The sequence below is a fragment of the Gouania willdenowi genome, chromosome 20 (genome assembly GCF_900634775.1).
Source record: "Gouania willdenowi chromosome 20, fGouWil2.1, whole genome shotgun sequence".
Lineage (NCBI taxonomy): Eukaryota > Metazoa > Chordata > Actinopteri > Blenniiformes > Gobiesocidae > Gouania > Gouania willdenowi.
In genome coordinates, this window is record NC_041063.1 from 1,240,915 (window position 1) to 1,255,655 (window position 14,741).

The window sequence follows — 14,741 nt, forward strand, 5'->3', positions numbered from 1 at the left end:
AACCAGTTTTCTGACTTGTTTTTTTGCATCATCTCTTGGTTTGTCAAAACACGGTTCGTGATCTGGACTGGGGGTCTTTTAGTGGTCCAGGAAGTGCAATTCCCCCTGAAGACCCCTAGGGGACAGTCTAACCCAGGGGTGAGGAAATCATTTTAGTTCAGGGGCCAAAAATGGACCTGTTTGATCTTAAAGCCTAATTTAAGGTTCTGCGTAAAATCCTGACTACCAGTCAAGGCAACGCATTGACGGATAGACAGCTAGGGCTGTGATTGGTCAGCTCCAAACCTCAACCCCAGTCACTGCCTTTTCCAGTCACAACGCCATGTTTTAACTTTTAGCGTAGCGATACAAGAGTTGTTTCTACAGTGGATTGAGTGACAGAGAGAACCGAGACGGACTAAAAGTGCCAGAGCTTTATTATTTCCTTTCATGGCTGCAGCACGTGAAACACTGTCAAACGGGGTCAATCAAGGCCAAAAGGTGTGTGTTTACTGTTATCACTACTTTGCCTCGTCTCTGTACCTACAGTGTGTGTGTTTTATTAACAGTAAACAATGACCAACATGCTGTGGAGGCTGGGTTAGGGTTGAACTTTAAACCAGGCTTAAGAGGGCCTCAGATTTAAGGAGGGAAAATGAGTAATTTCAACAAACAATTTGGAGTTTCATTGACTGTGTGTATTTGGAGAGGCTGAGATCAGTACAACTCAATTCGTTGGTCATTTACACAATGACTAATTTTGACTTTTACCTACGGGCAGAATTGGATGCTCTAAAAGGTCGGATTTGGCCCCCGGGCCTTGAGTTTGACACGTGTTCGTCAATAAACAGGAGTTTTTATTTTCAGGTCAGCCTAATGTGTGGTTAACCATCAAAATCTAATGAATCACATCAAAACCAAACAGAGATAAAATGCTTTTAAATTGCTCATCAAACACTGAATTTAACCAAGTTTTGGTTAAGACTATAAACTAAACAGAAATAACAACACTTCTTAATGAGTTATTTTTGACTTACCTGATAATGCTAATATTTTCTCTGCTGTTTGAAAGCTCTGTATAAAAGGTGTTCTATGACTTTAATCTGAAGCGTGTGGAAATGCTGTGAAAACAATGTTCCCTTCAAGAATCCTAAAAGAGCCAGATGTTTATTACTCTTATATCTTATACAACATGGGACACATAAAATGGCATTTCCCGCAGTGCAAACAAAAACAGGGGTCCATCATTTAAATGTTAATACTTCACCACTCTGCTGACATTGATTTGTGGTAGAAACAGAGAATCAGACGTACTGTATGTACTGCCCTCTGCTGTACAGTAGAAACTCATTCCATATAAATAATCACATTGCTCTGCTGTTTTCTTACAATTCAGTCTACAGATTTTTTTTGCACACTGGTGCAGTATTTACACTAGACAAAGACTATTTACCAAAAAGTTATACAATTTATGATTTAGTACGTAGTGTGTAAAGTCTGAGTCCTGGTCCTCGTTGTGTGTTTACAGAGCGTATTACAGGCACCACAGGTCGGGACAATGGCAGTGAAAAGAGATGAATGAAGCTCTACGGCACGGCTCGTATCAGACACGCTCGCTCTCTCTGTGTGTGTGTGTGTGTGTGTGTGTGTGTGTGTGTGTGTGTGTGTGTGTGTGTGTGTGTGTGTGTGTGTGTGTGTGTGTGTGTGTGTGTGTGTGTGTGTGTGTGTGTGTGCTTCAAACAATGAAATGCAGGAATAATATTGCTTCATGTGGTTGGTAACAAATGGCCCTGAATCTGGAACGAGAAGTTTGCATGTGAGGTCCCCACAAAGATGGTCGCTGATATGTGGTCCTGGAATATGGACAAACTTCCCACAAAGCATCTGAGCTTTTCTAGTTCCACATCAGAAGATTCTCTCACAGTAAGCAAATGAATCCAAACGTCCTCCATCATCACCAGCTGTCACCAGAGTCCTGTTTATTCCTCTTGTAGATTATGATCGTTCTTTTCCCCACAAACAGACGAGTCTGCGTTTCCGTGTCACAGTCACTGCATGTTTGTTTGGTTCTGAGAAAGCGGCCACTTCCACCTCTTTATGTACAACAACCAGAGAAAGTGCAATCACACTCGTCAGGGTGTGTGTGTATGTTTGCGTGTGTGTGTGTGTGTGTGTGTGTGTGTGTGTGTGTGTGTGTGTGTGTGTGTGTGTGTGTGTGTGTGTGTGTGTGTGTTTGAGACAGACGTTGATCCTGCCCTGGTTTTCCAGCTCACCAAACCAACCAATCCAGTGCAGACGTGTGCGTTAGGAAATAACGGCCGGACACCACCGCACCACGGCCAGGTTGTCGGCGCTCACCGACCGCTTCTTGGCTAGTTTCCTTAAGTGTTTGTATTTGTCGTCACACAAACGTGCGATGGCCTGAAAAAAAACCCCAAACATCACGAGTAAGACACAGCCAATCAGATTTATAAACTGTATTCAGAATAAAATTTAAAAAAATGACATTTCTAATTACCAACATGTATACATTAAATATCACTATTCTTTCATATTTACGAAGCCCCTAAAGTCAAATTAACAAACTTTTGCGAGATCGCATAAAACTAGGGCGTGTAAAACAAAAAACAACCAAAAAAACACCTCAAGTAAAGGACAAAAAGCCCCTAAAGTGCCTTAAAGAGGCATCGTTTCCCAACTTTTTAGGAACATGATTCATCCAAAGTGAGATAAAGTCACAAATATAAAAAGGTACGACTGTATTACCAGTTTGCACTAGGGGCTGAACACACTCGTCGATTAGTCGACTTTAGTGTTGTCTCGCGACTCTGTCCACGTAACATCGACTAGTCGCAGTACCTGACTTTTGCCCAAGATGGCAGCGCAACACAGCAAATGAGGGTCCTAGTACCCCTGCACAGCAAGGCACCACAACATACAGTGTTTCTCGCTCCTTCCTGGTTTGTGCTCAAACTGCAGCTGGTAGGCAGATACTACGGCTAATATACATGCTAACGTTAGCTGTAGTGGTAACATGTCTGTGTATTAAGCAGATCTGGAAAACATCAGTAACGCAGGACGGAAGCTCCTTTAGCGGCGAAAGACCGCTGTTGTACCAAAATCTGTGACCCGAAAAAATCTGTGACCGCAGGTGGCGACAGTTCCACTCCTGCGGCTTATCGGCGTACATTTACTCCCCCTTAAACACGTATGTAATTTTTCTCCAGTCTGCATTTACTTCACCCACCAGAGCGTCATGTTTAAGGGGGAGTAAATAGCTCCTGAATAGCTACAAAGAGGTTTAGCACTCTTCTTCTCTACCGCAGAGAAGCCGCAGCGGTCACAGATTTTTTCGGGTCACAGACTTTGGCACAACACTAGCTTCGGTGAAGGAAGCTATTAAGGAGCTATTTACCCCCCCTTAAACATGACGCTCCAGTGTGTGAAGTAAATACAGACTGGAGAAAAATTACAAACGTGTTGTAAGGGGAGTAAATGTCTGCCGAGAAGCCGCAGGGGTTGGAATTGTCACCACCTGCGGTCACAGATTTTTGCACAACGCCGGTACTTGGCTGCCACTCGGCTCAGCTTCAGCTCTTGGTGACGTCGTCAACACGACTAGTATGCACATAAAGTCGACCTTTAAAATGATGTAGTCGTTCAACCCCTAGTTTGCACTTCCAGATATAAATAGTATGTTAAGTAAGTACGTAAGAAACAAACAATATCCAAGCAATCAGTGACATATCAGTCCCTGCTTCATCTTCACCTGTAATTTAGAGAAATTGCAGGATTTTGGAAAATATGAGTTCTTTCAAACAATTGAAATAAAAAATGACAGCCATCATATGATACAATCAAAGGGGAAACTGTGAGCAACACAATTATTGCTCAGTGTTATTGCATTTCTGTATTTGGAGGAGCTGAGATATCTACAACTGATTTATTTGGTAATTTACACAATGATTCATGTTTTCTGTCATTTTTACATCCTCCTGCAGGCCACATTGGATGCTCTAAAGCACATGTGAAAATCAAGGCCCAGGTGCCAAATATAGTCCTTCAGAGCATTCAATTTAACCCACAGGAGAAAGTGAAAATTAAAGGTAGGGTAGGTGATTTTCAAAAGCTAGCATAATTTTGAATGTAGCCTCCCCGACGGCTGCAAGCTGCTGCAGTAGAGGAGCTCAGCTCATCGTTTGTATTGTGTAGAAACTACGTTGTCTCATGTCTCATTCAGCAATAAGTAAACAATAAAATTTACCATTATGTATGTTAAAAAAACGTAACCAAAAACTCTGTTTTAACTGTCAGCGGTGACGCGCTTTCTGTGTGAGCTCGTGCATGTGATGGATCAAGAATGAGCAGGAAGACAGAGAGACGTGATTTGTTTTTTTTTCCATTGGTCAAAGTTATTACAGATTTACAGCTGCTACAAATGATGGATTTTCTTTGTTCCTTCTTCAGAGCACATACGATCTTAATTTCTGTCAGGACATAAAGACAGTTTCAACCAAAAACTTGAAAAGTGTATCTGGAGAAAATCACCTACCCTAGCTTTAATCAGTTTCAAATTGTTGTTGAAAGAACTATTTTATTCCACAAAATCTCCCCAAATTAATTAAAAATTGGTCAAAATAAATAAATAAATGAAGGACATTTAAGAATCTGTCACTTGTTGTTTAGATATTGTTGATGGCTTCCATATTTTATATATAATTTATAACTTGGTTGGTTTTTCCACCTAAAACCTGCGGCCCACTTGTGATCAAACTGGTTCATATTTGGCCCCTGAACTAAAATAAGTTTGACACCCCTGCATTAATGGGAGGGATTTGGCCCCCAGGCCTTGAGTTTGATGCGTGATGTGAAGGATTACTAAGGATAGTATTTCACTGCATATGTTGACTAAGAACTCAATCAGTGATGTTTGTGGAAGGATGACTCAGCATGTTTGAGGAAAAATGACTCAGCAGCAGCTGATATTCACTGAGGTTAATTACACAGCAGCAGCGTCCTGTCCTTCACCCTGCAGACAAACTAGCATCAGCGTTGTGTGAAGCTAACGCTAATTATCCAAATGACCTCGGCTCATTGTTCACATCCTGCGGCCGCACTAATTTAGTGTTAGACTAACCAATTTACTTTTTTAGAATGTTCTACAAAGACTGCACAGTGTGTTTCACCTCCAGTTTGCGAGCCTTGTCCCTGCTGAGAGGTTCCAGGGGTAAGCTGAGGTTGTTGGCCTCCGCTAAGGAGCGCAGGTCAAAGTAATACTTGGCGTAGACGCTGGACGGCACGTTGATGTTGAACTGCAGCAGCTCCAGGAACTGACGCTCCAGCTCGTTCCTTCAAACACAAGGAGGGACGCTTTTTAAAATCCAACACAAACGTTTGGTTACGTTTCAAACAATGCATTAATATTTAATGCTTGAGCAAAAAGGAGACAACAGAGTTAATCTATGGCCTCACAGTGGGATCCAAAGGCTCTGTGTGAATCACCACTTCCACCCACAGACACCACAGTGGAAGCTATGGAAGCTATGGAAGGGGTGTTAATCACATCTCATTAAAATGCTTTTCTCATGTATTGGATCAGAACTGACAGCTCTGCGTGTTGACATCCACCCTCATCTCTCAGCACCTCAGCAGTGCATCCAACAAACCCATCCATCCATCTCTTCTTCTTCCACACCCACACACATTTAGAAGCACGCAGAAACAGGAGCTAAATTTAGCCTCCTCTGCATCCAAATTTGCCTTAATAATCATTGATCGATGTTGCATGTATAGAAACAAAACTAATTGTTTAGATGATTGAAATGTGCAGGAAAGATTGTTTCTTATCTTAGAAATAAATGATTAAATATTCCACTGAAGCCACAAACCAACCAAAGCATTACGCAGTAATTCTAACTTTTTTCTAAGGCTGGGAAATGTGGACGAAAACTCATAAATATTTTTTTCTGAAAATGGCGATTTGCCCCACTGCTGAATGACCTAGGATCTGGCTCTAATGAGGTCAACACACAACCTTCTGGAACTGCAAAGACTGAAAGTGCTTCAGGAAAACAAAAGTGACATGGTAGGCCAAAGCAACAACCTCACACACTGATAGTGGGAGACGTTTCTGTTAAAGATGCTCAGAAGATGTTTAGCAGCAACGTGAAAGTGATCTGCTTACCTAATGACACAGTATCAGACCTGGCTGACAAAATCTTGCATATCGTTGCAGATTACCCACATTTGAAAAATGTTGTGATTCATTTTGGGTTAAATGACTTAGCCAAGGAGGAGTCTGAGGTGTTAAAGCAGGATTTCACCCATCTGCTAAAAACTGTGAGCTGTTTACAGCCTAAAGTGTTCATCAGTGGCCCGATACCTCCAGTCCGCAAAAGAGATCTGAAATTCTCAAGGATTTACTCTTTGAATAAATTTCTGTCTTCGGCTTGTGCTGCCATTTCACTAAATTTTATAAAAAAATTTCCTATTTTTTGGGAACGTCATCATCTTTTTAGAGCAGATGGACTGTGTCTAAACAAGGCTGGAGTAAAACTCTTCACATCCAACTTGTTTTACTTCACCAGTCACACTGCTATCAGTTCTGATAAAGACAGAGGACAACATGTACCATCGGAGAACAAAACAACAAGGAAAGAACATGGAGTCGATGAGCTTCCAGCAAAAAATAAAAATCGCCAATATGAAAAGGTCAACCCAACCCCCACATCTCAGGACCCACCTGCTTCACCCCAAAATTCACCTACTTCCACCTCATCCAGCTTCTTTCCTACCCCTGCCTTCTTAGATTTAACTGCCCAGATGAACGAGCTGGTTCTGGCTGGCACAAGACTAACACCCCACCCTTTACCCCACCACGGTCCCATCTTATCTCCTCTTAAGAACCAATCAGCACCACCCATCCCTCCTCGACGATATCAGACCCAGGATCACTCTTCTTCTCAGGCCAGCTGTGTTCATCTTAGAGCGACACAGTTCTGATGTGTGCTGGGTCTAGACTGCAATAGCTCTATTTTTAGGAACAACCAGAAAAAGTCAGGGCCTTATGGAGTTAATGCAGCTTCTTTAATTCCTGTGGTGACAGGTAACACAGGTAAAATTGTGAAATTAAAGAAAAGCAAAAAGCTTTATAGAGATAAAAATGTGACTCCTATAACATGTCATTCAAAGAGTCCACCAGTGTCTCCAGTAAAGTCTTTAAAATTAGCTCTTCTTAATGTTAGATCTCTTGTTAACAAGTCACTAATAATTAATGATTTTATTTTGACACATCACTTGGACTTTTTATTTCTTAATGAAACGTGGTTGAATGATGGTATCAGTAATACTATTCTCAATGAAAGTGCACCACAAGACTTTATTTATTTCAATAAGTGTCGTACTTACAGGAAAGGTGGTGGAGTTGCTGCCATTTTTAAATCAATATTTCAGTGCAAAGAAATAACTTTTGGGGATTTTATCTCCTTTGAATATATGTCATTCTAACTGAAGGGTGATTCAAGAGTTCTGTTTTTAGTCTTTTATAGACCCCCAAAATATTCTGGAGAATACATGGATGAGTTTGCTGAACTACTGTCAGTTGTATGCACTGAATACAACTTTTTAATAATAACAGGTGACTTAAATATTCATGTAGACAATAACATGGACAATACTGCCAAAGAACTGTATGCTTTAATGGATACTTACACAACATGTGACTGGTCCGACACACACTCAAGGTCACACTTTGGATCTGGTTATCTCTAAAGGTGTTGATATCTCTGCTGTTGATGTAAGAGACTTAGCTCTATCTGATCATTTCTGTGTCTTTTTTTACCTAGAGACTGTAACATCTGTTTCCCCTAGTTATGTGTGTTTAAAGAAAAGGTACATAAATGACAACACAAGTGCACAGTTTATGGAAGCCATAGCAATGACACCAACATTGAGTGCTGAGACAGTTGATGATCTTCTGGATGAGTATAATAGAAAAGTCTGTAATGTCATAGATGTGGTGGCTCCAATCAAAACTAAGAGAAAACCAAACACACAGAAAACACCTTGGAGGAGGACTGAGATAATGCAGAATTTGAAATCTGACTGTAGAAGAGCTGAGCGTAAATGGAGATCAACAAAACTCCAAATTCATCTAGAACTATACAAAATAAGTCTGCGAAAAGTCAATGATGGCTTGTTCAAAGCAAGGCAGCAATACTTTTCTGAAATTATTGCCAAAAATGTCAACAACTCTCGCACGTTGTTTTCTGTATTTGAAAAGCTCACAACCCCCCCAGATCAGATAGCCCCTGAATTACTGTCAGCTGGAAAATGCAATGAATTTGCTGTATATTTCAATGAAAAAATACAATCAATAAGGTCAAACATCAGAACAAACCAGCAAAATCACAAAAAGCTTGAACAGCTTCAACCACTGAAGGATGAGTCAACTACAATGTTAGAGTTTATTACAGTGAACCCAAAAACAATAGAGGAGACTGTTCAGCAGCTGAATCCATCAACATGTTGCCGTGACACAATACCCTCAAACTTCTTTAAAACTGTTGTAAAGTCAATTGTCACTGATTTGTGTCAGATAATTAACTGCTCATTCCAATCAGGCACCGTACCAAAATCCCTGAAAGTAGCTGCTGTGAAACCTCTGTTTAAAAAGAGAACACTGGATGCCTCTATACTGGCTAACTATAGACCAATCAGCAACCTTCCATTCATGGCCAAGATCATTGAGAAGGTGGTCTTCAATCAACTGAGTCAATTCTTAACATTCAACAAAATATTTGATAAATTTTAGTCAGGTTTTCGTTCTCATTACAGCACTGAAACTGATCTGATCAAAGTGATCAATGACATAAAGTTGAACACTGATTCAGGAAAAGTATCTGTTCTCATTCTATTGGTGCTGCATTTGACACTGTAGATCATACAATTTTGTTGCACAGTGCAAACATGGGTTGGACTAAATGGAAAAATAATGCAATGGTTTAAGTCATACTTGGAGGAGCAAAGCTATTTTGTAAGCATTAGAAACTTTGAATCTGACAGATTACCAATGTCCTGTGGGGTTCCTCAGGGCTCTGTTCTTGGACCTCTTCTGTTTAGCCTTTATATGCTTCCTTTAGGACAAATTTTACAGAACTGTAAGGTTGATTATCAGAGCTCTGCAGATGACACACAACTATATCTATCACTGAACCCAGATGACTATGGTCCCATTGAGGTGTTGTGTGACTGTTTAGAAAAAGTAAACTGCTGGATGAGTGAAAACTTCCTTCAACTAAACCATGACAAGATGGAGGTGATTGTCTTTGGTAACAAGGAAAAGAGGACTACTGTCAGCAAGTATCTAGAGTCTCGATCTTTAAAAGATAAAGACCAAGTCAAAAACCTTGGTGTTCTGATTGACTCAGATCTTACATTCAGCAGTCAGATCAAATCTATCACAAAACCAGCTTCAACCACCTAAAGAACATCTCCAGAGTGAAAGGTTTAATGGCTCAGAAAGATCAGGAGAAACTGCTTTTATCTCCAGCAGACTGGACTATTGTAATGGTCTTCTGACTGGAATCCCCCAAAAGAGCATCAAACAGCTACAGCTCGGGTCTTAACCAGAACAAAGAGGTCAGAACACATTACTCCAGTTTTAAAGTCTTTACACTGGCTCCCAGTCAGCCTCAGAACAGACTTCAAAGTTCTGCTGCTGGTGTATAAATCTGTGAATGGGTTTGGTCCAGAATACATCAGTGACATGTTAGTCAGGTATAAACCCACCAGGTCTCTCAGAACTATGAACACAGGTCATATAGTGGAGCCCAGAACTCACAGTAAACATGGGGATGCTGCTTTTAGTTGTTATGCTGCAAAGAAGTGGAACAAACTGCCAGCAGAGCTGAAGTCAGCATCACATGTGAACATTTTTAAATCAAAGTTAAAGGCACATTTTTTCTCTACTGCATATGACTGAGAGAGAGATTTTTGGTCATGCTGTTGATGTCATGATGATTTTACTGATGATTTTAATTGATTTTACTGATGATTTTAAATGTTCTATCATGTAAAGCACATTGAGTTGCCTTGAGTATGAAATGCGCTATACAAATAAATTTGCCTTGCCTTGCCATGCCTAAACAATGCATCGTTAGCGGACCTCCCGGCACGTTGCAGCTAAGCGGCGGCCGGTGTTTTGAGTGTGCATGTTGAGCGGCTGCGTTGCATCACCGCGGCAGTGTGCAAGCTGCGTTTTGTGGTGTTGCTCCAGTTAGATTCACTGGGAGCACAGTTTGATCACTCCAGGCTGGTGCGCTCGCTGGCCTGAGTGAAGTTCCATCATTGAAGCCGCTGCAGTTTGGCGGTTATCAATATAACTATTATTAATTTAATTATTATTTGTATATAATTAATATAATTATCATAAATATTATTTTTATATAATAATAATTTGTGTAATTATTATTTATATCATAATATTATCAATAAAATGAATAATATTAATTAATATTAAGGAAGAATTGGAGAAGAATGGACTGCCATTTGTGTCTCTCCTGCATGGCCCACCTTCAGGCAGAGGACGGTCACGACGGGCAGGCTAATGTCGACGATAACGCTGACTCGTCGCCAGATCTGGCTGGCAAAGTCCCCTCTATCCGAGCCATGTCGCAGAACATTGCATTCTCTTCCGGTTGTGCCGGGCTGGACCTTTGGCCCAGCGGCATTGCAGGCCTTGGAGCGTAGCGTGCAGGCTGGCCAAGCGAGGCAGCAGTTTGCCAGTTTGCGCCAGGCTCCCCATGCCCCTCCTAGGCAGGGACATTTGGCAGGAATGGGTGCAGATCACCCATATCTACGGCCGACTGCTCATCCGTCTGGGCAGCCCAAGGGCCTGCAGGTCACAGTGCCAGGAAATCGGCAACGCCGTGAAGCCACACGTCCGTCTGCACAGAGGCCAAGGGGTTCTGCACCAAGTCGCCGCCCCCCTAGAGCCCCAAGGGGCAAGGGGGACGGAATCTGAACCTCAGGAGCCGGTCGTCTGACTCTTTTCCCTAGAGCAGCTCCTTTGCTGGGAAGAGCAGACCACAGACCCTTGGGTAGTGTCCACGCTATCCAGAGGTTACACATTACAGTTCCGACGCTGGCCCCCTACATTCAGCGGGATCAAACACACTGTGGTCAGAAAACCCATAAAATCCCTTGTGCTACGTCACGAGGTAGTCACCCTTCTGGGGAAGGGTGCCATCGAGCTCGTGGAACCGGAGGCTTGCCTCAGCGGGTTTTCTTGTGCCCAAAAATGAGGGCGGATTTCGCCCAATCCTGGACTTGAGGGGGTTGAAGCAGTTTCTCAAAAATCTCCCCTTCCATATGCTGCATGTAGCAGATGTCCTTTGGACTGTCTCAGCAGGAGACTGGTTGGTGACGGTTGATCTGAAAGATGCTTACTTTCATGTTCCCATTGCCCCTCATCACAGACCGTTCCTTCGTTTCATGTACATGGACACGGTTTATCAGTTCAGGGTTCTGCCATTTGGGCTATCCCTGGCCCCTCGAATATTTACCCGGTGTGTGGGAGCTGCTCTGTCACCGTTACAGGCCAGCGGAGTTTCAATACTCCCCTATCTGGACAACTGGCTCGTCATTTCCCCGACTCTGGAGCAGGTGTTGAGGGACACTGCTGCTCTTCTCAGTCACGTAGGCAATCTAGGCCTCAAGGTGAATTATGCCAAGAGCAACCTCGTACCCAGCCAGGTGGTGAGGTACTTGGGGCTTGTGCTGGATTTCTCAGTAATGCGGGCCTCCCTCTCTCCAGAGCGAGTCTCCGCCATCCTAGGCTTTCTACGGTGTTTCCAGCATGGCGCCCTCCTGCAGTATGGCCTGGTCCTGCGACTCATGGGGAAGTTGGCCTCGGCATCCATGGTCGTACCACTGGGGCTTCTAACACTGTGCCCGTTTCAGGTGTGGATGAGCAGCCTGCATTTAGACCCCAGCTGCCACCGGCACAAGGTGGTCAGGGTGTCTGCCCAGTGTTTCCTTACCCTCCGACCCTGGAGGAAGAAATACTTAATGTCGGGTGTACCCATGGGGAGGGTAGCCTCCCGCCGGGAGGTTGTCGAGACGGACGCCTCTCTTATGAGTTGGGGTGCTGTGTGGCAGTCCAGGACTGTCAGGGGCCTGTGGAGTGCCCAGCAGAAGCGGCAGCACATAAATGGGTTGGAACTTCAGGCTGTATTCCTGGCGATCAGGCACTTTCTCAATGTTCTGAAAGATCGGCATGTCCTCATCCGGTCAGACAATATCTCAGCTGTGTACCATATCAACCACCAGGGCGGCACCAGATCTCTGACGTGTCTGCGGGTGGCACACCGGCTCCTCACGTGGGCTTACCCCAACTTCCTGAGCCTCCAGGCAATGCATGTTCCTGGTCTCGGGAACACTGCCATGGATCTCCTCTCCTGTCAGAAGCCTCCATCCAGGGAGTGGAGACTTCACCCCGAGGTGGTGGCTGTGATATGGGCCACGTTTGGCAGAGCAGCAGTGGACCTCTTTGCCTCAGAGGCAGCAACTCACCAGCAACTCACTGCCCTCTCTGATAAAAGAGACCAGACCCCTCGGGCGGGACGCCCTGGCGCACACCTGGCCAGACGGCCTACTTTATGCATCTCCTCCACTCCCCCTCATACCAGCAATGCTTCACAGGTCTCTGCCTTCTTCTGGTTGCCCCATGCTGGCCAGGAAGACCATGGTTCCCGCTGTTGCTCAAACTCCTGCGGGTATACAGTGGCGTCTTCCGGAGAGGAAAGACCTCCTGTCTCAGGTCAACGGCCGCATATGGCACCCGAGTCCGGGTCATCTGAGGCTGTTCTTGTGGCCCCTTTAGTCGTGGACCCACTTTTGGCATCCTGCGATAGGGCAGTTGCCCACACAATTTTAAACTGTCGAGCACCATTCACCAGGGCACTTTACGCTAACAGGTGGAGGCTATTTGTGGAGTGGTGTCACTCTAACAACAAGGTGCCGGGGACATGTTTAGTGGTGGCAATACTGCATTTCCTGCAGTCAGTTTTTGACAAAAACAGGACTACTTCCACCCTCAGGGTGTATGTGGCTGCTATTTCGGCCAATCATACAAAGGTGGATGGCCAGACAGTGGATTGTTTAGGGGAAAAGTCTGGGTTACTCACGCCGAAATAGAAAACTCAAAATATCTCGAATCTCGATAAAAGCATACATCCACCAGAAACAACGAATGCTGTACTTGTATTTTTCCACAAATGTTCAGAAATTAATTTGTTTGTTATTATCTCTCTATAAAAGCAAGGAATTTCACTGTGTGTGTGTGCGTGCGTGCATGCGATTGGTGACGTGGAATGGAATGTAACCAATCAAGAAGCGAGCTGACTGAGGAACAAGTAATGCTGTGTTCAAGACGAGTTAAGCGAGAGCACTTGGAAATTTCTCAAACATGACACAACAGAACACGTCTGAACCGAATGAAGCCAACGTCTCTTTAAGCATAAACCCAACGTCTCTTTAAGCATGAACCCGTTTCAACCAGCCATATCCGTGCGTGCGCATGCAATAATCCGATGAGAGTTGCTTTAATATCAGCTTTATTTACTAGTCTAAACTAAGCAGCTGTGTGTGACACTAGGCAAGGCAAGGCAAGGCAAGGCAAATTTATTTATATAGCGCATTTCATACTCAAGGCAACTCAATGTGCTTTACATGATAAAACATTCAATTGTTTAAAATCAATAAGAACATTTAAATCAATAAGAACAATTAAAATCATCAGTAAAATCAATTAAAATCATCAGTAAAATCATCATTACATCAACAACATGACCAAAAATCTCTCTCTCAATCATATGCAGTAGAGAAAAAAAGTGCCTTTAACTTTGATTTAAAAATGTTCACATTGGATGCTGACTTCAGCTCCGCTGGCAGTTTGTTCCACTTCTTTGCAGCATAACAACTAAAAGCAGCATCACCATGTTTACTGTGAACTCTGGGCTCCACTATCTGATCTGTGTCCATAGATCTGAGAGACCTGCTGGGTTCATACCTGACTAACATGTCACTGATGTATTCTGGACCAAACCCATTCACAGATTTATACACCAGCAGCAGAACTTTAAAGTCTATTCTGAGGCTGACTGGGAGCCAGTGTAAAGACTTTAAAACTGGAGTAATGTGCTCTGACCTCTTTGTTCTGGTTAAGACCCGAGCTGCAGCGTTCTGAACCAGCTGTAGCTGTTTGATGCTCTTTTGGGGGATTCCTGTCAGAAGACCATTACAATAGTCCAGTCTGCTGGAGATAAAAGCATGGACCAGTTTCTCCTGATCTTTCTGAGCCATTAAACCTTTCACTCTGGAGATGTTCTTTAAGTGGTAGAAGGCTGTTTTTGTGATAGATTTGATCTGACTGCTGAATGTAAGATCTGAGTCAATCAGAACACCAAGGTTTTTGACTTGGTCTTTAGCTTTTAAAGATCGAGACTCAAGATACTTGCTGACAGCAGTCCTCTTTTCCTTGTTACCAAAGACAATCACCTCCGTCTTGTCATGGTTTAGTTGAAGGAAGTTTTCACTCATCCAGCAGTTTACTTTTTCTAAGCAGTCACACAACATCTCAATGGGACCATAGTCATCTGGGTTCAGTGATAGATATAGTTGTGTGTCATCTGCATAGCTCTGATAATCAACCTTACAGTTCTGTAAAATTTGTCCTAAAGGAAGCATGTAAAGGTTAAACA

General features: G+C 43.2%; 1 protein-coding gene across 7 annotated transcripts in view; it reads right to left on the reverse strand.

Annotated features, from left to right (window-relative positions):
- Positions 1–1,130: 1,130 nt before the first annotated feature.
- The window catches only part of LOC114454183 (cyclin-Y), an 83,368-nt gene continuing 69,757 nt past the window's right edge, over positions 1,131–14,741 (reverse strand). For all 7 annotated transcript variants that reach the window (XM_028434445.1, XM_028434444.1, XM_028434449.1 and 4 more), the window contains 2 exons: positions 5,166–5,328; positions 1,131–2,400 (listed from right to left, as the gene is read on the reverse strand). In XM_028434445.1, coding sequence (XP_028290246.1) covers positions 2,284–2,400; positions 5,166–5,328 — 280 coding nt within the window. In that variant the 3' untranslated portion in view covers positions 1,131–2,283. The remainder of the gene's footprint in view (positions 2,401–5,165; positions 5,329–14,741) is intronic.